Genomic DNA, 23301 nt, shown 5'->3' with positions numbered 1-23301 from the left:
CGCTGTTCACAGAACAGGGGTCCGTGAGCCAGGTGACCTGTTTGTTTGGAAAGTAACCCTCACTGGCCCACAGGAGGCCCGCTTGCTTGGGAGCTCTGGTCTCCCTGCCTGGCTCCTCATGCCCTGTGCATGTTCTCACTGGGGGCCCGCTGTGCAGGGTAAGCTGTAGGGCCAGCTCAAGTGGGAGCCCCCAGAGAGTGAGAGTCGATCCCAAAGTGGGCAGAAGGCCAGTCTCTGCCCCCAAAACACTTCAGGTCTTACTCCTTCCAGTTGCCCCCTCCCTTCTGACCCACCCTTCACCTGGAGCTTCCAAACCCACCTTCCTCTACAACACTCTGGTCCTTTGCTCTCAAATTCTCGCCTACTTTTTGCTCATCTTATAATTTACACAGACCCAGCCGGCGGTTAACCTGTGGAAGCCCCTGGACTTCTCAGACCTGTGCCCTCTGCCAGGCAATAAGAGCAGCCGTCTCCTCGCCGTCAACAGGGCGCCCGCTCACGAGTGAGCCCCAACCCTCCCTGTGACCGGTTGCTGTGGTCAGGACGAACAAGCGGAGGCCCAGAGAAGTGAGGTCGCTTGCCCAAAGTCACACAGCCTTCAGGCAGCAGGGCCAAGATGTCAGTTAAGCTCCGACTGCAAGGCCTGTGTTTTTCCTTCTCTACCAACAATCTCCTCCACTGGCAACCAGACACAGGGATGAGAGTCAAAGGTGGCTTCTTCACCTACTTTCCTGTCTCTTTATCTCTGTCTTCAGATAAACAGCTTGAATAGAAATCACGTCAGCAGAGCTAGATTTTAACGTGGTTTCACTACCCAGGCTTCTCTCCAGCTCTCTACCCCGATCCAGGGAAGAGTCTTCCTCAAAGGAGATTTAAAGGTGTCATGAAACCTTAACTCCAAAATTCAACCCCTAAAGCAACTCACACATTCCCTGCTTGCTTGGATCCCCATTCCACGAAGCTTGCGCCGCGGCTATATCTGGGCACATGTGTGTCTCTCCCCTGTGAGTGGGAAATTTCTTTAAACGCCATGTTTTTTTCAAAGGGGGAGGGAATGCCGTGCCTTTGAAGATCTCAGGAAAGCCACATAACTGCTCCCCAGAAAACGTGTGCACGCACAAAACGTGCCCTCCAAGAGTCTTCGCGCAGTTGGACGGCTTCACAAGCCAAGCGTCCCTACTCTGTGTCCCTCCTGCGCCCTGGCACAGAGCTCTGTATCCGAGGTGCCAAATAATTTTATTTATTTATTTACCCCTCTGCCACCATCCCTGGTCAGAAAGAATGTAGTCACTCACTTTCCCCGTTTCTCCCTCCTGAGGTCTTGTACCATCTTCTCTTGTCCTCCGTGAAGCTCTACCACCATCTTGTTCTAGCCCCTGAGCCTTCGAGCCTGCTCTCTGGACTCATGCCACCCCCACCCCCCACCCCCACCCCCAGAGGCCTGCCTGCTCTGGTCTGAGTGTTTGTGTCCCCTTAAATGCACATGTTGGAATCCTAATGCCCAACGTGATGGTGTCAGGAGGTGGGGCCTAAGAGAGCAGGTCTGGTCATGAGGGAGGAGCCCTCATGAATGGGATTAGGGCTCTTATAAAAATGACCCCCCCCCCCCCCGAGCTCCCTCACCCCCTGCCACATGGGGACACAATGAGAGGTCTGTGACCTGGAAGAGCCCGGCCATGCTGGTGCCCTGCCCTCAGACTTCTGGCCTCCAGAACGGTGAGAAACGTATGTTTGTTGTTTACAAGCCTGGCAGTCTGTAATATTTCATTACAGAACCCAAATGCACCCAGACACTGCCTTGGATGTCTCCTTTCTCTGACACTTTGCCGGCTCTGTGCAGCGGGGACCTTACGGCTCTTCTCTCTCACAGATGAAGCTCTGTGGACCCTGCCCCCGTAACTGCCCAAGGTGGCCTTGATTTCTGGCAGAGGGACGTCCAGCACCAGGAGCCCTGATACAGGTAGTTCAGCCCTCCACACCGGCCTCTGCCCAGCAAGCACTCCCCCTCACCCAGGAAGCAAAAGCACCAGGTGCACTCTGGCCTCTCAGCTTTCCAGGCGCAGGAGGGCTCCTCTAGGTAGTAAAACATCCTTGCGCAAATTAGGAAAAGGTGCCCCCACTGAGCAGATGCAGGCCAGGGGGTGCTCAGCCCCTCCGACCCCTTGGCTGGCGTGCCTCGAACAGCATCCTCTTGCACATGTGTCCCCGGCAGCTTTGACAGAGAGATGCACCTGCGCTGAGTGACCTCGGAAGAGCTGAGAAGTCATCCCAGACAAACTGACTTCTCCATCTGACTCCATCTAACACCCAGGGCCATAGCAGCAACGATTCACAATGGCCGAAAGGGGCAAACAGCCCAAGTGTCCATCAATGGAAAAGTGGACAAACAAAATGAGGTAGATATTATTCATTCATCAAAAGGAAGGAGATTCTGATACATACCACAATATGGATGAACTTTGAGAACATTATAGTACAGAAAATAAGCCAGTCACAAAAGGATAAATACTGTATGAGTCCACTTTCCTAGATTAAGAAAATTCAGAGAGTAGAGGTTACCAGGGCTAAGGGGAGGGAAGAATGGGGAGTTATTGTTCAATGGGTGTAAGAGTTTCTGTCTGGGATGATGGAAAATTTCTGGAGATGGCTAGTGGTAATAGTTACACAACACTGTCCACTGAATTGAACCCTTTAAAATGGTTAAAATAGTATGGGGCACCTGGGTGACTCAGTTGGTTAAACACCAGACTCTTTGTTTTGGCTCAGGTCATGATCTTGTGGTTCATGAGTTTGAGCCCCGTGTGGGGCTCTGTGCTGACCATGCGGACCCTGCTTGGGATTCTCTCTCTCTCTACTTGCCCCTCCCTTGCCTGCTCTCTATCTCTCTCAAAATAAATAAAAATAAAATTAAAAAAATGGTTAAAATAGTAAATATAATGTATATCTTTAAAAACTTAACAGTTAAATGTGCTCTATACTGTGGCTTAAAAAAAAAAAAAGGAAATAGCACACCTTCCTTTCCCTCACTTTGAAAAGAAATGAGGATTTATTATACTTCCCCAAAGAGCTTGACACATCCAGAACATTACCTCAATATCTAATTCCCAGGTGCTCACATCTCCATAGGAGCCCAACCCCTTTGGACACGGAACAGTTTGAGACCCCACTGGATGAGAGGTGCCACACAGATGTAAACATCCCCTTCCCCCTGCCCACCCCCTCCACCCACAGACCCCATCCCCACAGGCAGCTGGTTTTTTCAGTAAGGCCTCGGCAGCCAGGCCCGTTCTGGGTAGGCATGAACCGCCATCCTGTTATAAATCCTTCCCCACAAAGCACTGGAGACTGGTCCCCTCGCTGTGCCAAGAAGTCTTTCTCTGACCATCTGTAATCCATTCAAAGGCAACTGGCAGGAAATGGCAGCAAGGAAAACCCCTGCTCCATGCAACTGGTGGGACCACCTCTCCTCTCACTCCTGGCCGGCAACAGGAAGTCGGCCCTTCTCGGGACACAGAACATCTGTGGGAGTTCTGGAAGCTGCTGGGCGTCTGTCAGGGGCTAAATGGGCTCGAGACAGATGCTCACAAAATTTGGTAAGGAACGCATGCTGTATTGAGTTTTTAAATTAGCTCTGAAGAAAACTCATTTGAAAAACCAAAACAAACCCAGACCCTAAGAGGAAAAAAAAATTATATGAAAACTAACCTCAAAAATGCTTTCTTCTGATTTCTACGGACAATTAGACCACAATTTCAAGTAGTTCAAATCCTCTTGCTGTGGCTCCCCCTCCAATCTGGTATTGTCAGCTGCTTCTTCCTATTAGTGACAGTTTCCTTTTTTGGCACTAAAAGCGGAGGCCCTCAAAGCGTTGCAGTGGTGAGCTGAATCCAGCCTGTATAGGCGTGCTAGAGCTCATTATTAAATTTTCAGGAATATGGTGAGCCAATTATTAAATTGTTAAAAATTATATGATAACAGCTTACAACTAAATGTGTTATAGATCTTAAAAATAATACTCAAAATTTATCAGTTCTTATTTATCTTGCTACATTTTGCTATCTCTAGGCTTTCAGCACGAGTTGACTACTTTTTTTAGAAAGGGCCAGGTAGTAAATATTTTAGGTCTTCAGCATCTGTCTCAGCCACTCCATTTTGTCACTAAAAGGCAAACGTAACCAGAACAATATGTAATTTAATGAATGTGGCTGTGTTCCAATAAAACTTTATTTATAAAAAACAGTGGCAGGCTAGATCTCCACGATGGGCCATAGGTTGCTAACTGCTGTTATTAAAGTTGTTTACATCTACTGTATCTGTGTGGTGGAAATCCTATGTAAAAGTGTTATGATGCACATCTCTTCCCAACTCAGAGTTCAGCAATAGCTTGAAATGTTGGGAATTTACAGCATGGAAATTATCAAATGCTACCAAATCAGGGCTTGATTCATTATTATTATTATTATTATTTTGGTTATCTAAATTTAAGAAAGTGATGGAGAAAATATTAGTAATGCAGATTGAAAAGTCTACCATGTCTATAGCTGTGTTGCGCATAGCACAAAAAATGAGGACATATTTTCTCAGTTACTTGAAAACTATTATCCAATTCAGCAAGGAAGTCACTCTCGTCACCAACAATCAAGTGAAGTTCCAACATACGTCTTTGTTCTTTCACTTTCATCTTACCCACTGACTTACACAAAAATACCAACCAACACTTATGTCGGAGGTACACTTGTTTGTCAATTTCAATCTCAGGTTAGCCAGGGATCCAAGAGTTTGGCAAAAATCAACAAAAGCATTCTGTGAGAATCAACTGACTGTGAAATTTATAATAAAGAGTACCAAATTGTTTACTCTTTGTAAGTTGTATGGTAAACAGCCTCTCATCAGCAAAATGTATAATAAACATATGTCTACATGCAAATTTCTTTACAGAGTAAGTTGTAAAACATTTACTAGAACAACACTGATTATGATAGGAAAGAACTTACAGGTTAATTGGGCAGCAGGACCTAAAGGTGTGTGAGTGTGTGTGTGTGTGTGTGTGAGCGTGTGTTTATGAAAGAGAGAACAACCCTCCCCCAGTACACTGAATTTTCCATTCAGTGTACTGAGCAAAACATGACCAAACCAAAAAGGACCCTGTTTCCTGAAAATTCTACATCATAAAAAACTGAACTGTGTTGGGTATGGAGTAGGTGTACAACTGGAATAGATTATGAACTGTTTCTCCGTAGTATTAATGGCAGACTCAGGGCTCTCCATAACTCCTTTCCCTAAAAGTGACTTTTTGGGGAACTCATAATCCTGACCAGGGCTTTACTTGTGCTGTTCTGTCCCTGTAGAGTGCTCCAATGTCTACATCCTATCCGTGATGAAGCATTCATTCATTCATTCATTCACTCATCCTTCAAACATTAACTTGACTCCTATTACACACCCTTCACAGTACTCCAGATAGAACCACAAACCAAACAGCCCCTGCAGGTCAAAGGTTGTGCAGACAGCAGACTGGAATCTTCCTTCCTTGAGTTCCTGGGCACTCAGGCCACATTTCACACTCACTCTCTAGGTGGTGTTTCCAGCCCACTGCATAGCAAGGTCCAGTGTTCCTGGAAGGCAGGTACCAAGGCTTTCCCACTGTTACATCCTGCACAGAGCCCAACCCAGTGCCAACTGGGCACCTGGTCACTTTCTAGTGAATCGGTGATAGAGGATGCACTGCTCTAGCTTCATAACCTACAGACTGTCATTCATCCTGAATTATAATTTAACTTCAGCAGTTTGCCAGACCCAGGTTAAATTCTGGGTTCTAGCTGAAAGGTGGGAGAAGGATTCTTTTTTTTTTTTTTTTTAAGTTTTTATGTCTTTATTTTGAGAGAGACAGAGACAGTAGGGAGGGGCAGAGAGAGGGAGACAGAATCCCAAGTAGGCACCACACCGCCGGCGCAGAGCCTGACATGGGGCTCGAACTCATGAACCATGAGACCATGACCTGAGCTGAAATCAGGAGTCGGACGCTTAGCCTACTGAGCCACCCAGAAGCCGCGGGAGAAGGATTATTTTAAGTGTAATTATCTCCTTCCTCAAATCAAAGAAGAGGGTCACTTTGAGTGTGTGGGATAATGTTACTCAATGTTTTAAAACTCATGCTCTACCAACCAAGATGTGGTCACACTTTACATTTGATGTAAAGCTCGCTATATCTAGAATTTCCTATCGGTGATAGGTTTTCACACTACACATGCATCCTATTGAAATGCTGGTGCGCCCAGGCTTGTTCTTGTTCCTTCTTAGCTTAGATCATGGGTGCTCAACTCCTTACTCTGAAAATCGGTAATGAGAGGGGAAAACTTGGCCTTTTTAGGAGGAATTTAAAATTTCACCTTTGCTGATAAGTAACAAACAGACCTTCTTTATAAAAAAATGTCAGCCAATAAATGTAGATCCAAATGAGAGAATTTGAAAATGATCATTCTACAACAAGGAAGCAAGTGATTCAGGTAAGGATTATCAATGGATGCCAAGCCAATTCCAAGAAATTTCTTACTGGGGAACTGGGCATTCACTTGGTACCAAAGCACCACCTACAGAATGACATGCCAATTGAAGAAGGTAAACAGCTTTGCAATGGAGAGAGGTGGGCACCCCCTTACCAAGTGACCAATACCTAATAATGGGGTGCCCTGACATTGTGTCCCTGGGAGATGCTTAATGAAGTACTCAGAATCACCTGGGATGTATTCTTGCCAAAATGTTGAGCTAAATGTGAGACTTCAGCTCTAACTTCCATGATAAGGGAAAAATAAGGCACAGAGAAACAAGATAAATGACCCCGTGGAAGGGTTCTGACAGAATGTGAAGCATTTTAAGTGGCAACGTTTTATAGATGTATAAACAAAAATATATACCTATAAACATACATACGGGTGTACACACACACATTTGGGGGGGGCGCTGTTCTAGATTAAAACTGATGAAAGAGACATAACAACCGAATATAATGCATGAACCTTGATAGAATATGGCTGTATACATTAAAAAAAAAAAAAAGCAGCTAAGAGAAAAGTAGTTATAAACCTTTTTGGGAGGACAACAGTGCAGGTATGCATATGAACTGGAGATTAGGTGCCATTAGGGGATTACCATTAGTTTTCTGAATGTGACACCGGTATTATGATCATGTAGGAGAATGCTTTCACTTTTAGGAGGTACCCACTGCAGTATTGACGGGTAAAGTGTCATGCTGTCTGTGACATACTTCCAGATGGTTCAGCAAAAACACACATACATATTTACAATAACATGAGGCTCTGAGAATGTAAGTGAGTAGCCCAAGGTTACACAATCAAGGTATGTCAACATGATAAATATTTTGAGGGGAAGTGTCACAGTGTCTACAACTCATTTTCAAATCGTATAGAAATACATATCTTTATAAGAAAGCACGATAAAACGTGCAATAATTTTTAACTCTATGTGGTGTTCATACGCATGACCATAGCACTATTATGTCAGCTTTTTTTTTTTTAAGTTTACTTATTTTATTTTAAAAGAGAAAGGGTATGAGCAGGGGAGGAGCAGAGAGAGAGGGAGAGAGAGAATCCCAAGCAGGCCCTGGGCTGTCAGTGTGGAGCCTGATCCAGGGGCTCGAACCCACTAGCCCATGAGATCATGACCCGAGCCGAAACCAAGTCGGATGCTTGACTGCTGAGCCACCCAGACGCCCCTCAACTTTTTTATACATGTGAAAATTTGACTATTAACATAAGATTGAGGGGTAAAAAAGAAAGAAGGGTGCAGGTTAGGGTTACATCAAATCTGAACTGAGACACAGAGGTGTCTGTGACTTTGGGCCACAATTCTCGCACTTTTCCATCTGAATTCTCACTGTTGGTGGAGAGACCCACGGGGGACCCTGAGGCTGCAGCACCCCAAGCTGGGCTGAGCTAAGCTGACCTTTCTGCATTGTCGCTCCAAATATCCACTGGAAGAGAAACTTCAGGAGGCCAGCCAATTCTTAGAATCGTAACAACTTTAAAATATCAGGTGAAAATCAAAGAAACTCATAAGTCATCTCCAGACTACTTTTTTTTTTTTAATATTTTTTTTAACGTTTATTTTTATTTTTGAGACAGAGAGAGACAGAGCATGAACGGGGGAGGGGCAGAGAGAGGGAGACACAGAATCTGAAACAGGCTCCAGGCTCTGAGCCATCAGCCCAGAGCCCGACGTGGGGCTCGAACTCATGGACCGCGAGATCGTGACCTGAGCTGAAGTCAGATGCTTAACCGACTGCGCCACCCAGGCGCCCCTCCAGACTACTTTTAAAACTGCAAACCTAGGTGGAGCGTCATTTAAAGGATATAGAGCTTCAGTTTTATAAGATGACAAGCGCTCTGGACAGTGGTTGTACAATGTGAATGTACTTAACACCATCCTTAAAAATGGTTCAGAGGATTCAATTTTATGTTATTTGTATTTAACTGCAGTTTAAAAAAAAATGAAAAAGAAAGGGGGTATCTGGGTGGCTCATTGGTTAAGTGCCCGACTCTTACTTTCTGCTCAGGTCATGAACTCATGGCTTCATGGGGTTGAGCCCCACATCGGGCTCTGCACTGGCAGTGTGGAGCCTGCTTGGGATTCTCTCTCCCTCTCTCTGCCCCTCCCCACTCGTTCTGTCTCTGTCTTTCCCAAAATAAATAAATAAAAACTTAAAAAAAAATGAAAATACAGGTACATCAAGACACGTCCCTGTAAAACAAACTGGATGCATAGCCAAAACGCAGCACTCTATTGGTTGAAAATATCCGAGGGAAAAAAGGGGAAGGTCTCTCCCCACCTCATCTGGCAACAATGGAATGCTCTAGTAGACAATGGAATGGCCATGAAGTGAAAGACTTTGAGGCCAAAGTACATGGTGAGTACAGCCAGTGGAGGTCTGGGCTGAGCAGCCTGAGAGGCTGGGGAAGGCTTCCTCAGAGAGAGAATGTGGCCTGGGCCATGCACAATGAGAAGCATTCACATGAGGGGAAGGATCTAGAAGTGGAGGACCCCACAGAGTCAGAGACTGGGACTAGGAAGGAGCATGGCTTGTCTAAGGCTGTGAGGGGCAAGCCCCCTGTGGCATTTGGAGGGGTGAGGCACAGAGGGCCTGGAATACTGCATTAGCTATAGTCGCCGGAGAAATGATGAAAGGTTTTCACTTGAGGAACAACCTGATAAAATGAGACTTTTCAGGAGATTAATTTTGAAGTGATATGCAGGAGGATGGAGTCAGGGAGACCAATTAAGCAGCTATTATAAAAAATCTAGGTAAGCGATGAGGCAGGCTAGCCTAGGATGGGGGCAGGGAGAGTGGAAAGAAATGGAGAGGTGTAGAGAATCACTCTTCAGACGAGAGAGGGAAGGGAGGAGGAAGGGAAGGGGGTTTTTCTGAAGACAATGGAGAAGGGAAGATACAAAGAAGGTCTGCGCTTGCCTAGGGGAGTCTTGGGGTGCAGTGAGGACACCTGTGGGAGGCCGTCCAGTGTGGCACACTAGGGGAGTGAGCTGGGCACTCTGTGGAGAAGAGGCCAGGACTGGAGGCAGGCACGCCAGAGTCGCCACACAGAGGGAACCTCTGTGGTGTGAGTAGGGAGCCGGGTTAGGCTGACCCTGGAGGGAGCAGACAGGACACAGAGCCGGCAGAAGATGCATTAAAATGGGTGTCACCAAAACTTTGGCAAAGAAAGTATAATTTCCAAAATGCTCTAGGGTAGTCTACTATTTAATGAAATCTCCAATAATTCCATTTGGAAAGAAAATAGCTCCCTAGTCTATTTAAGGCTGGGTTACTATTTATTGGGTTTACATAAAACTGAAGGTATCTCTATTTTCTTTCTTTTTTTTTTTTTAATTTTTTTTTTCAACGTTTTTTTATTCATTTTTGGGACAGAGAGAGACAGAGCATGAACGGGGGAGGGGCAGAGAGAGAGGGAGACACAGAATCGGAAACAGGCTCCAGGCTCCGAGCCATCAGCCCAGAGCCTGACGCGGGGCTCGAACTCACGGACCGCGAGATCGTGACCTGGCTGAAGTCGGACGCTTAACCGACTGCGCCACCCAGGCGCCCCGGTATCTCTATTTTCAATTGTCTTCTGCCATTAAGTATTTGGCCTGAGCCTCTGAAGGTGGCAGGACTCATCTGAATGAGTCCTGAAGAGAACATGGCTGTTCTCTCAGTCTTGCCCTGCTTCTCAAAAGATGGTGAGGAAGGCCCCAATGGTCAAGGTCAAGGACAAAGTGGAAGGGAACAGAAGCCTGGGGTCTAGGGATGTGGCTAATGGGACCATCACTGGTGAGTAGGCCAAATGGAGTCAACCTCACCCAAATGTGACCAGTTTCACTTTCTGGTGTTTCTCTTTCTTCCAGCCAGTCTGGGCAGGTTCTGTCACATGAGGAAGGTGCTTCATCCCATGCGCTCTTGGCCCCTGCCAGAAGGATCAAACCACTGGCTGGCAGACCAAGGGGTCTGGGGCCTGTCAAAGGTCACCTGAAACCCCACACTATGAGGTGACTGAGCAGGAGAGGGGACAGCACTGAAGAAGAAACACATATCAAGAGTTCTTCCGGTATCTGAAACCACTGACAGAGAGAGAGAGAGAGTGTGTGTGTGAGAGAGACAGAGACAGAGACAGAGAGAGGCAGAAACAACAGGTCGTCTAGGACGAGCCAGGTCATCACGTCTAAAAGGTTAACTGCTGTGGTTAATGAAGAGTAGGTGAAATCCAAAGTCATGGAACCAAACATGATCACATGGCCCTGGCCTCATGTGGGAGATGCATTCTGTGCCTTTCTCAGCTGCTCCAGTCCCTTCAGAGCCAGTGACAACTAGGGTTTCAGTGTGGCTAAGGAAGCAAAGGTCTTTCACACCCACTTAGCAGGCACATCACCCATCAAAAGGACACCTCTAAGGTGGCAGGTACTGAAAAGCTATCTCTGTTCCATCATCCAAAGGAGTGCACCCTTCATGAAAACACTCACAATAGAGAAACCGAAAAGCAGCCTAGAAGATGTTCAAAAGGGGGGAAAAAGAGAGAAATCACCACGGTAGATAGATGGCCCTGGGGTTGCCTGGCAACCATTTTTGCTAACACCTTCTCCCAAAAGAGAACAGTTTGAGTCAGCTCCTGAGATTTCCCTGAGGCCAGGGCTCCGACCACAGAGGCCCTAAAGCTGGGGCCCTGGGATAGGAAAGCAGTTCACTACAGGGGAGCCCTGGGGCCCTTTCGGCAGGCTTACCACTTACCCACAAGAGGGGGCAGGAAATGGGAACCATTCTGCTTAAAGGGACATGTTCTCCCTAGCAGGGCTGGTCCTAGGGTGAGAAGTGCCTCCTTAAATGTGTGTCCTGGGTGCCTGCCTGCCTCTTAGTCCTAACCTAGCTCCTGGGGCGATATTGTGACCCAATGCTTAAGAATGTGATCTCTGGAATAAGCCTGTCTCTGGGTTCAAATCCCAGTTCTATGACTTCCCAGCTGTATCACCTTGGGTAAATCACTTACTCTCTCTGAGCCTGTTTCCAGTCTTTAAAATGGGGTTGATACTGGTAATTGCCTCATAGGGTCGTCATGAGGATTACGTGAAAAAATGCACATTGAGCTCCGTGCCTGGCACCTGGTCAATGCCCAATAAATGGCAGCTAGGATGGTTATTTTTAAAGACACATAAGCAGCTTCCTAGAACCCCTTAAACCAGACCTATGGAGTCAGAATCTCTGGGAGTGGTCTTGGTGGTTTTGTTTTTAAAGAGCTCCTCAAGGGATTCTCAAGGTGGATAGGATTGAGAACCACTTTTCATAGCCAATAAACAGTGGTTCAGAAAGTTTGAGAAACAGCAAAGCCACCTGGGGAGCCTGTTTAAAATGCTGGGGCACCTGGGCGGCTCAGCCGATCAAGCGTCTGACTTTGGCTCAGGCCATGATCTCACAGTTCGTAGGTTTTAGCTCTGCATTGGGTTCTGTGCTGACAGGTCAGAGCCTGGAGCCTGCTTTGGATTCTGTGTCTTCCTCTCTCTCTCTCTCTCTCTCTCTCTCTGCCTCTCCCCTGCTTGCACTCTCTCTCTCTCTCTCTCAAAAATGAATAAACGTTAAAAAAATTTTTTTAATGCATTTCTTTGCTCTACTCCTAGTCCTTCTGATTCAGTATGACCACAGCCTGGAATGCTAAGGAACTAGAGATCTCAATGCAGGGTCCCCAGAATGACCACACTGATTTACTGAAACGGATTCACTCTCGAAAACTAATAGCACAGGGACATCGGTTCCACTCCTTTTGATTTTGTTCCCGGCGTCCTCAAAGAACCAGGGACGAACTGTTGACCAAGGGTGCCTACTGAACCCCAGGCACTCTGCTGGAGCAGTAAGGATGCTGCCTGGTGCCTAGAAGTGGACGCAAAGAGGACCCAAATGCCTGGTCAAAGCAGCAATCATCATAACAAAAGCTTACATTATTAAGTACCTACTGGATGCCAGATAGCACCTCATTTATTTTCTGCAAATGAGAAAACTGAGGTTCAGAGAAGCATCTCACCACCCAGCTAGTAAGCAGCAGGGGCAAGATCTACAAAACGCTCCGTGAAACTCGCCACTCTGCAACGCCAGGGCACTTCTGTGCTAACATATACATAACATAAAATTTGCCACTTTAACCATTTTTTAAGTGTACAGTTCAGAGGCATGAAGTATAGCCACACTGTCTTGTAACTGTCACCACCATCCATCTCCAGAACTTATTCATCTTTCCCAATAGGAACTCTGTGCCCATTCCACACTAACTCTCCTGTTCCCCACCTCCCGGCCCCCGGCAACCACCATTCTACCATGTCTCTCTGAATGTAACTACTCTAGGAACCTCATGTAAGTGAAATACACAATATCTGCCCTTTCATGCCCAACATACTCTTAAAAAGGGCCAGATTCCACCTTGGTCTGATGGGACCAAGCTACGAATGTGTCTCAGCCATCTTTATAATCTGGCTAGTGTCATCAGTTTGGGTGTCCTGTCTCTCCACGCCCACCCCAGGTACCCATGACCTACTGGCATGTTGAAGCAGGGCAGCTCCCCCACTCCGGCCAGAGAATCCCATGTAGCTCCAGAGACTGGATGCGCTGGTAACTGCTTTCATGCTCAAAGAACCTGTCCCTGAGTCACTTTTATCTTCCCCACTATGGTGACCTGGTACCACTTTGTCCTGCTCTAGTGAGTACTTAATTAGCTTCCTTCTTTTTCTTTAAGCACCTGATCCTTTAAAATTGGCAAGTGGCATTGTGTTATGAAACCACAGGTACAAGGATAAAGCATCTACATAAAAACAAAAGCTTTCCTCACAGTGGGATTCCAGCTTTACTTAGAGGCAACTGGGCAAGCCAAGTCTAGCCCCTGAATGATAAGGATCCTCAGCCTTAGCCCACTTGCAGGAAGGGATTTCCCAGACTGTCATCATTAGTTCAAGCGCCTCAGGGTCCCAAGGCAGGTCCGTTTGGCTGAAGTGGCCAATCGGAGTTCTGCCACGGGAGAGAATGAGAGAGAGCCAGCCAAACAGCATCAGCCAGAGCGCACCATCGACACAACATTGCACCAAGAGTTTTAGGACAGAGAGACACGGAAGTCAGTCCTTGACATTGGGTTTCCACAATCTGGAGAAAAGGCCAACCCGCCGGCTGAGCTTCTCCCTCTCCATGATGGCTGCATTTGATTACTGCAGTCACATTTGGACTCCCAGTGGTCAGGCCCCACAGATTTGCCCTGTTGAGGTGAGACTGCAGTGGGGACCCCCCGGAGCTGGATGTCCCCATCACCCAGGGCTCTCTTCTCCCTGGTGGAGCCTTGGCTCAAGGCAATCTGTCCATGCGGTGCTGCATCGGCCTGGCGGAGAGGGAGGGGGCAATGCGGTCAGGGAGCAGGGCTCCTCTGACCCTCCACGGGGGTCTGTCTTGGTCTGTGTGGTGCCGGGGGTGCGTCAGCTCACCCCCATGTTCTGGGATTCTCCCAGTGGTGCCTTGTCCACGGATAGTTGTTAGTTGCTCTTGTGAGGAGGAGTGAGGTCAGGAACGACCCATGTCACCATCTTGGTGGCATCGCTCCTATTGCAGTCACTAAATGATCCTGGTTTGCAGTGTAAACGGTGGGCTACCTCAGAGCATGGGGTCCCTGGGTAAAAGGGAGTTGACTGGGACAGGGTCTCACTGCGTCTGCCTCTACTGTTTTATGTCATAAATGAAACGGAGTGTCACGAATGGAAGGTTGGCCCAAAGGATATAAACACAACGTCCACAGAACACCATGCAGAAACCGAATCTGCCTCACTTTTCTAAATCAATTCTGACCAGAGACAGCCAGCCCCTGACAACCACTGGCTGGAGTGAGCATGCCCTTATGGTCCTAAATAATGCCACAGACCACTTGGAGCACAGCTCAGCAGCCCTCAGGAATCAGACTTCCTCTCCCTTTCCTATTTTCTAGTCCTTAACACGGAAATCCTGAAACCAGCTGCTTTGCTCTCCATCATGTTCATCCCCATTGCAGACAAATCCCATGGGTAATCAAACTGCACAGAACGCCAGTTGTATTTCCAGCCTGACTTTAAATATAAATATAAACTGAAATCCTTAATGCTTCATCATGGTGCTTTTGACATCAGGGGCCACCATATAATAAACGCCGTCATTATCAGAATCAGCACCTCAGGGTCTCCTCTACCCACAGTGAGGGAGGGTGGGCCACCCAGAATTAGAACTTGAACTCACTACTGTCACTATTTAGGACAGATTGGAACTGAAGATTTGAAGGAGTCATCTTGGAAACCTTGGGAGGAGAGCTTCTTGAGGGAGGGATGGGGTCTTCTCTCTTTAGACCCTCCTAAGTGTAGCCCATTGCTGGGGGATAGTCACAGGTCTGTATACGCCTGCTGAGTATTCAGTTTGGTCGACTCACCTGGAATGTAGGCCTAAGACACAGACAGAGGGTAGCAGAGTATTTCTGTGAATACCTCAGTCTACGTTTCTTGTGTTCTTACTTTTCCAGCCTCACCTTACACCAGTAATTCTCTATCAGGGTGATTTTGCCCCAGCCCAGGGAAACTTTGGCAATGTCTAGAGATGTTTTTGGGAGAGGAGCCTCTGGACTCTACTTGTAGAGGCCAGGGATGCTGCTAAACACCCTGCAATGCACGCGACAGTCCCCACCATGAAGAAGCAGTACTGCAGCTGAGAAACTTTGTTCTTATTCTCTGCTTTGCTAGTTTCCGTCTAGTGCCAGCCTTTTTTCTTTCTAGAACATTCTATACACTCTCACACTTTGGGCCTTCACGCATGTTGCTTCCTTTAACTCCACCCTGGCCAGCCCTGGAAGCACATGGAAACTTCCATTCATCCTCTAGGTTTTAGTGCAAATAAAATTTCCTCGGGGAGGCCTTCACTGAGCCCCTAATGTAAGCTAGGTCCTTCCAACATGGCTTTCAATGGCACCCTGATTTTCCCTATCAGAGCACTCACCACGGTCACCATGACTTCTCACACTTGCCTTTGCCACTAGGTTGGAAGAGCCATAAGGCAGGGGCTGTGCTTTTCCACTGCCGTATCCCCAGGCCTTGTCTGGTGCCGGCACACTGTGACAGCACACTCGGTCTCAAATGCACGACACAGACCAAGCTAAGCAGGACACTCAGAGGCTTAAGTTATGATCCCATCACATGGGCACACCCAAAAGAGAATGCGGTAGCTCTGTATGCACTGATAAGGACCGCTCTGTAAGATGAATGGATATGGCAAGACACCAGGCAGTACCTATAGTATGCTAGCATCTGTGTTGGGTAAGTGAGAAGGAAAAACGTATGCGTATCTACTGGAAGCAACTGGGGACAGGGGGAGGAGGGAGGCTTCCTTTTCACTGCACACCTTCTTGAATTTCGTAACCCACAAACATTATTAAAGAAAACAAGAAGCGTTTAAATGAGTGTGGGTATGTATAAAAGTCTACATCTTCTTGAAACTAAAAAAAAAAGTTATTCATGTAGAATGATATCCGATGAGAACCCAGCACAGGGAACTGTGTGTAGAAGCCAAATTCACATACAGCATTTCAAAGTGTGCCCACCCTGTCTGACTTCCTGTTTTGGAAGGAGCCAGAGTCCACATGAAGACACAGGCACATGGAAATGCTTGTATGTGTAATGGATACTCATTTTATGAGGCGCCTGGGTGGCTCCCAGTCAGTTAAACGTCTGACTCTTGATTTCGGCTCACGGCCGTGGAATCAAGCCCTGTGTCGGGCTCTGTGCTGGGCGTGGAGCCTGCTTAAGATTCTTTCCCTCTCCCTCTGCCCCTCTCCCCTGCTTGCACGCACTCTTTCTCTCTCTCTAATAAAAAATAAAAAATAAAAAATAAAAAAATAAAGAGGTACTCATTTTAGAAGCTTTATATTTTCAGAACTAGATGGCTTTGGAAACACGTTCTCTCTGCTTCGCGGTCTTGGTCCTGGAACCCCCTCTACCCCATCAGCTGGGGGCAACTCCAAAGCTAATTCACTCTCCAAGCCCTTCTTCTCCTTCCCAGCTTTCCTCCCTACCACCTGGAGGCCCCTCTGTCTCTCCTGTCCTTTCATCCCAAATGCTGGGGCTGGGCAAGATGAGAGAAATGATAATGAAATGCCAAAGCCAACAAATTATTGCTGCTTGTTAGCAAAAGAGGAGGCAGGTAGGCTTAATGGAGAAGGAAGTTGAAATTAATGGCAAAAATGAGGTTTATCTGTGTAATCTGTGGACTTGGTCTCTCCCCATCTCCTATTAGCATAGATACGGAGGTGTCTGTATAATGACAAAGGGGAGCTGTCCACACTTTCCCATAAATCTCCACCACCTGTCGCTGGGTCCCTGGCTCGGTGTCTAGGAACACTTCACTCTTACCAGGTCACTTGCCATCCTTCCCTCCAATTTGCCACAACGGCAAGACTCCTAAACCTGAACTGAACATGTTCCCATGCTCCCTGCTTCTGCTGTGTTCCCCCCAACTCTGCCAGCATCTCAGGAGAGCAGCAAAGTCTCACTATCACGGCAAGGTCTTACAGGACCCTGAGCACTTTTCACATTGGAAGCATTCCACAAGTGTACCTCCATCAAAGCAAAACATCTGGGAACATGAAAACACAAATGCCCAAAGTAATGAGCATAGGTTTCCAAAAGGCCCAAACAAGGATCTATTGAGGACTTTCTTGTCTCAGTGACCAGATAAAACAACTTATCGATCATTTTCTAAATTATTGTTTACATCTCACCTGTCCTCAGAACTCTGTAAACACTTCTTAGCCTCAGGCCCGAACCTGCCTAAATATTTTTTCTACCTCTTGATAAAAACTTATCAAACTACGTATCCACTGTGCACCATTAAATACATGGATGTCACAGAAATCTTTTTTTTTTTTTAAATCACTAGCTTTATAAAATTATGATAACCTGGTTTACGATGAAAATGAAACTTCTGATACAGTAATCTCTCTTCCATTTGTCGCTGGTTAGTTAAAAATCCAAGTTAACCATAACAATAAAGTTTTCTACAAATAGCTTCATTAATAAATGATAAGCATAATCATTATAACAGTTAAAAAAAAAAAGGACAAAGGTAAACAGTAAGCGCTTACTATGTGCTGGGTCCTTTTGTAATATCTCAGTCAATCCTCACAACCCTGTTACTGTCTCCATTGTATAGAGTTCGGGGCACTTATGCACCACATGCACCCCGTTCCTTAGTTAGGAATTGACAAGCTTAAAAAAAGTTCAGGTGAGACAATGAGAAAAGAAGACCATCCTTCTCCATCACAGCGCTTTTCCCCAATTAGCTGGAAAAAAAAAGTCTTCAGATAAATCTCCGAAGCTAGAGAGAAGATTATTTTAAAAGGTTAACTAGATGAATAGCCTTCCTTGGAATTTTCTATCCTAGCTGAATTTCACATCTTAGATTAGGCTAATAAGATTCCTGGGACCCCTCCTCTTAAGGAATCTCAGTGCCTCATTGGTCCACACTGATTGAAGCCAACTTACTCTCCCCTCTAGGCAACACACATCCCTGAGTTTTGAACTCAGACCCTCAGTTTTCTCAGAGTCCTCAAGACCACATGGCATTTACAATCTATTCACAGAATATGCTTGTTTATGAAAGACAGTGATGTTTACCACCAGGAGAAGATACAATGAGAAGACAGACCCACGGTGTAGTAGTTTCAGATATTTTTAACGGGAAGGCTTCGTTTTATTGTTGTTTCTTAAAAAACAGCCTGTCTGGCATGCCTCCATTTCAAATAGAAGTACATTCAGTAGGAAAAGTCAGGTTCAGCAGTCTCAAAGGGATCTTGGGCGAATGTTTAATCCCACTCCCTTACTTTGTAAGTGAGAGAAGGGGCCCAGGAAAGGGAAGGTCATATATGACCTATGTTCCCAAGGTCATATAGGGGAACTGTAGGAAGATGACCCAAAGCCCTCTCTCGGGCTCCTTTGGCGCTCTGGCTGCCCTCCGCATAACCCCATGCAACCATGTTCAAGCACGGGTCAGCACACCTTCCAAACCCAGGTGTTGATCTGGCAAGGTGGAAAAATGTTTGCCAAATTCCTGTCAACTGTGCTTTTAGCTAACTTTAGATGAAATAACATTAATGTAAAGAATTCCTTACAGAAATTCTGAAGCGTTAACATTTCACACTGATACAGGTGAATGGAAGCCAAAAAAGGCGAAAGAGGAATGAAGAAGGAAGTATATTCCAATAATCAGGTTATTCAAAACCACTGCAAGCCCTTCCTGGGTCTTCTGAAGCTGTGGCCAGACACAAGCAGAAGGCGATACTATGTTTCTTCTTTTGCATTTCCAGGCTAACTCTCCTGGCTGAGCTTAGTCTACAAAACATATCACATGGTGACAATATTCACAGCAGCATTATTCACTACAGCTAAAAGGTGGAAACGAGCCTAACGTCCATCAACAGGTGGCTGGATAAATAAAAACATGCACAGGATGGAATATTATTTAGCCCTAAAAAGGAATGAAATTCCAACACATGCTACGGCATGGATGAACGATGAAAATGTTATGCTAAGTGAAATGAGAGATAGGGAGGGAGAGATAGAGGGGTGGGAGAGGGAGAGAGAGAGAATCTAAGATAGGCAACTTCATAATAGAGACAGAAGATAGACCAGAGGTTACCAGAGGGCGGAGGGAGAGCTATTGTATAATGGGTACAGGGTATCTGGTTGGGATGATGAAAAATTCAGAAAATGTCCAGTGATGATGGTTGTACAACATTGTAAATGTAGTTGGTATCCCCAGATTGTACTTTTGGAAGTGGGTTAAAATGGTAAATTTTATGTTAAAATTTTTTACCACAATTTAAAACATCACATTAAAAAGTGGATCATGCCCCTTCATTTCTCAGTTAGAATTCCTACCCTTTCTTTTATTCACTCACGGCCATTAAAGCCCAAACTTCTTTTCAAGACTTGCTTCCTACCAATAGTGTCATGGTCAATGTGTGTGTTTCACACACATGGATAGACACGATCACATCGAAGCCCCTTTGTGTCCTGGAGACCCATCCACAAACACGTGTCCACCTTGAAGCCACCCACGTGGGGACTCCAACAAGAAGGCCCATGGCAAGACTAATGCAACCAGTGTTTCTGGAGATCCCTGCAACCAAATATCCCGACACGAGTCCCAGCTCGACCCTTAAATTCCTCACCACGGGGGGAACAGGTATTTAGTGCTGTATACTCTCCCTGTAAAGAAAACTATATGCACATACCGGGGAGACCTTCAGGGATTGCTAACCCAAGCCTGCTCCTCCAGGCCCACGAACAAAGAGATTTCAGCCCATACATGGCTATTCGGTGAACTCAGCAATTGCACGTTACACTGAACAGTGGGTGCCCTTAATGCAAACGCATATAATTAGGAGCTAAATCTTTGTACCTTTACAGGACAAAGGCTATAATAACCAGGATGTACCACTTGTGACTTCTGAGGAGAGTAGAGCTTTTCATTTTTCCTTTAAAAAATCTATTTCTCACAAGGCGAAGAGCATCTGAGAGCAAGAGTCTTTTGAAAACAGAAGCAGGGAGGAGGGTGCAGAATATGAGTTTTCTGTGTTATGGTCACAATCTATCACCCAGGCCTGAGAGGTGCCAATGGGTGCCCTACCACGACCTCTGTTCAACTTTAAGGTTTCACAACCTCGTCTTCTGCGAAAACCTTGGCATTGCCAGGGGCCTGAACACCGAGTCCCATAAGCTCTTAAAGATTTCCAGAGTTCATAAAGAAAAACAATCCCTAGTGATACTTTCCATTGTCAACATACATGGGCGTTTAGCACAAATAAGCTGCCACTTGTAAGAAGTCCACTCCACATCACTCCCTTGCATGTCCTAAAGACACATGGCAAGATCACACTAAGATATTTAGAGGCAAGCATCTTTTGAATAAGGTTTCGTTCCCAAAGTGCTTAATTAGCAGGAACACTATGCTAAAGAACTGTCCTTGAATATGCATGCATTTTAACCTCCATGCTATTTTTTCTAAAGCACAAATTTTCCTCTCCCTGGATGGTCAGGAGATCACTGGGCACAGAAAACCGACTGTCTTAGGTGTTGATCCACAAAATGAGGTCTGTCTTTCCAAGTAGGTTTTAACTGCCTTACAGGGCGATATCCTGGTTTATGAGGGAGACCATTCTTTGGAGTCTTTCCTCCATTCGTTTTGGATGAGCAATGCTCCCACGGCCTAGTTATGGCTGAACTCCTTCCACACTTCCCACCAACCTCTTCTGCCCCCTCACGCCTTCCTCCCACCCCAATTCCAGCCAACCATGTTTACAAGACACCCAGTTAGTAAATCACAATTCAAATGAACCCATCCATTTGTTCGGCAGAAAGTGGCCTCTGGAGTCGCTCCATGTGAATAGGCCAGAGTTACATATGGCAGGCCCGCAAACGCGAACAGGATATGATTTATTTATGACGACCATGTGTGTTTGATGCCCAGTTCCAGCAGGCTGTGGCTCCCCTCCCCTGCCTCAGTCTGGGATGACCTATCTACTCACTGTGTCCCATTTCAGGTACTGTATTTCCACGCCGGGGACACAGAGATGGGCGACCGGCTGGGGGCTGCACACACAGATGTCCCGAACCCTGCTGGCCACGTAACAATCTGTGACCACACACAAAGTGGGCCAAACATAACTTGGTGCAAAGGTTTGCCGTGTACAATGGTTTCCAGTGGAAAGTGGAGAAGTGGCGGCTGGAACCACTGACCATGTGGGGCTCATTAAATTGTTCTGTATTTACCTATAAGGAAGGCTGGGATGCCGGCGAGGGGAGCCCTGCTCCTCATTTCAGAGATTTCAACACCCCCCCCCGCCCCCCATCATTTGGCAGTGATGCTCCAAAGGTGAATGGCAGATCTGCATCAGAAGGTCCAAACGTGGACCTCAACTAAACTGCTGTAAACTTCTGCCTTCCACAGTCTCCCCCCTCCCCCCCCCCCAGTTGTATTTATACTTTGAAAGAAGTTAACATGAAGCAGTAGTCACCTGGGCGTGCTCGATTTTTGACAAGCCTTAGTCACTCTGTACCCAGCAGAACAATTCACATTATAGTCGAAATCCTGTGAAGATTGTGCCACACATGCTAACACTAAAATGCCAGTAGCTCCACTTACCTTCTTTATTAAGCCTCATAACCTCCCTGCTTTTTCCACCCTCTTTTCCAGCCTCTTCTAAATCTACATCTGCAGATGAAAAAGAAAAGGAAAAAAAAGAGAATGAGGAAAGAAAAAAAAAAAAAGATCAAAAAGGGGGGAAAAAGCCAAAGTCAAGGGGGGCAGGGAGAGTGTTTATTTGCAAACAGATCGATATAAATACTGTACATGAAAATCTTTCAAAAACTGACAATGCAACATTTTCTCCCAAGTCCGGATTGCCATCTACCTGGCCCAGATAGGTACCAAAAAAAACTATGCAACCAGCAACAGAGTAGCCTTTTAAACAGATACACCGTGGGGCTGTGAAAGCCCACCCCGCGGGCTGCCACGGGGAGCCGGGCACAGACAGACAGACAGACAGCCCTGGCAGCAGGGCCTCTCTCTGTGCATTGATGATCTGTCTCTGTGTGTATTTATTTAGAGAGAGAGGGAGAAGCATGGAGGACACCGGGGGCCACTCTCTCTCTCACACACACACTTTTTCCCAGTGGCTCTAGGTGAATGGAAAGGTTACAGGATAATAAAAGGAGGAGGAGGCGGTGGGGTTCTTACTGTCGGAGCAGTGTAATTTGGCGGCGTCGATCCAGGAGGACCAGGGTTTGCCCAGAAACGCCTCCGGACTGGGCACTTTGCGATCCAGTGTCGCCATTGCTCTTCCTTCTTGTTGCTTTTTCCCTGTTCCTTCGGCAGCAGCAGCCGAGAGACACGGGATTCGAGAACGCTCCGACGTCATCTTCGGAACGTTCCGACATTGAGTGCTCTGAAAGGGGGAGGGAGGGAGGGACGGGAGGAGGGAGCGGAGAGGCGGCGGAGGAGGGGAGAGCGAGCGAGGGGGAGGAGCCGGAGCCGGCGCTCGGCGCCCGGGGCCGGCAGGGCTCGGCCCGGCGGTGCGCTGCCGCCAGAGGCAGCAGAGAGGCGCCTGCAGCTCGCCGCGCGCCCGCCCGCCCGCCGCCTGCCGGCCCGCCCGCCGGGGGAGGGGCCGCGCGCCGGGCCAGCGCCGCGTGCCGGGGCCCGAGGCTGCGGCGCGCCCGGGCGCCGAGCTGCTGCGGCGCCGCCGCCGCCGCCACCGCCTGCGCCCGGAGCCTGGATCGGAGGGGCCGGGGCGAGCGGGGCGAGCGGGGCGGGGGTGCGAGCCGGGAGAGGCACGACCCGGGGCCGTAGGCGGGGTGGTCTTTCCCGCGGAGTGGCCGCCAGAAGACGGAAAGTTTTTGCATTCAGTCCTTCCAGCGTGTCCTTCCCTCGCCGGCTCCCTGTGGTCCACCGTGAGGCGCCCCCGCGACCGAGAGGGGAGGAGCCGCGCAGGTGTTCCCCCCTGCCCCCCGATGAGCATCCCAATCCAGGGAGGGGACCCTGGTGACCTCTCCTCCCAGCCACCGCTCCCTTCACCCTTTCTTCTCTGTCTCGGTGGACCTTGGACCGTGGAGGATTCCGGGGATGCCTTTGGGAGCTGACATCAATGGGTAGATGGAAGTGGTTCTAAAAAGCAGGTGAGTTTGGGGCGAGGGCAGTTGCCTACCCAT

The 23301-nt window shown here is 47.3% G+C and overlaps 1 protein-coding gene across 5 annotated transcripts in view; it reads right to left on the bottom strand.

The window, feature by feature from the left end:
* ATXN7L1 (ataxin 7 like 1) overlaps nt 1–22534 on the bottom strand; it is a 244213-nt gene extending 221679 nt beyond the window's left edge. For all 5 annotated transcript variants that reach the window (XM_042915430.1, XM_042915436.1, XM_042915444.1 and 2 more), the window contains exons 1-2: nt 22334–22534; nt 21740–21808 (exon numbers count right to left, since the gene is read on the bottom strand). In XM_042915430.1, the coding sequence (XP_042771364.1) occupies nt 21740–21808; nt 22334–22514 (250 nt within the window). In that variant the 5' untranslated portion in view covers nt 22515–22534. The remainder of the gene's footprint in view (nt 1–21739; nt 21809–22333) is intronic.
* Between the last annotated feature and the right edge of the window lie 767 nt (nt 22535–23301).

The sequence above is a fragment of the Panthera leo genome, chromosome A2, assembly GCF_018350215.1.
Source record: "Panthera leo isolate Ple1 chromosome A2, P.leo_Ple1_pat1.1, whole genome shotgun sequence".
NCBI lineage: Eukaryota > Metazoa > Chordata > Mammalia > Carnivora > Felidae > Panthera > Panthera leo.
The sequence above is the reverse complement of the archived record's forward strand: the minus strand, read 5'-3'. Positions and strand labels throughout refer to the sequence as shown.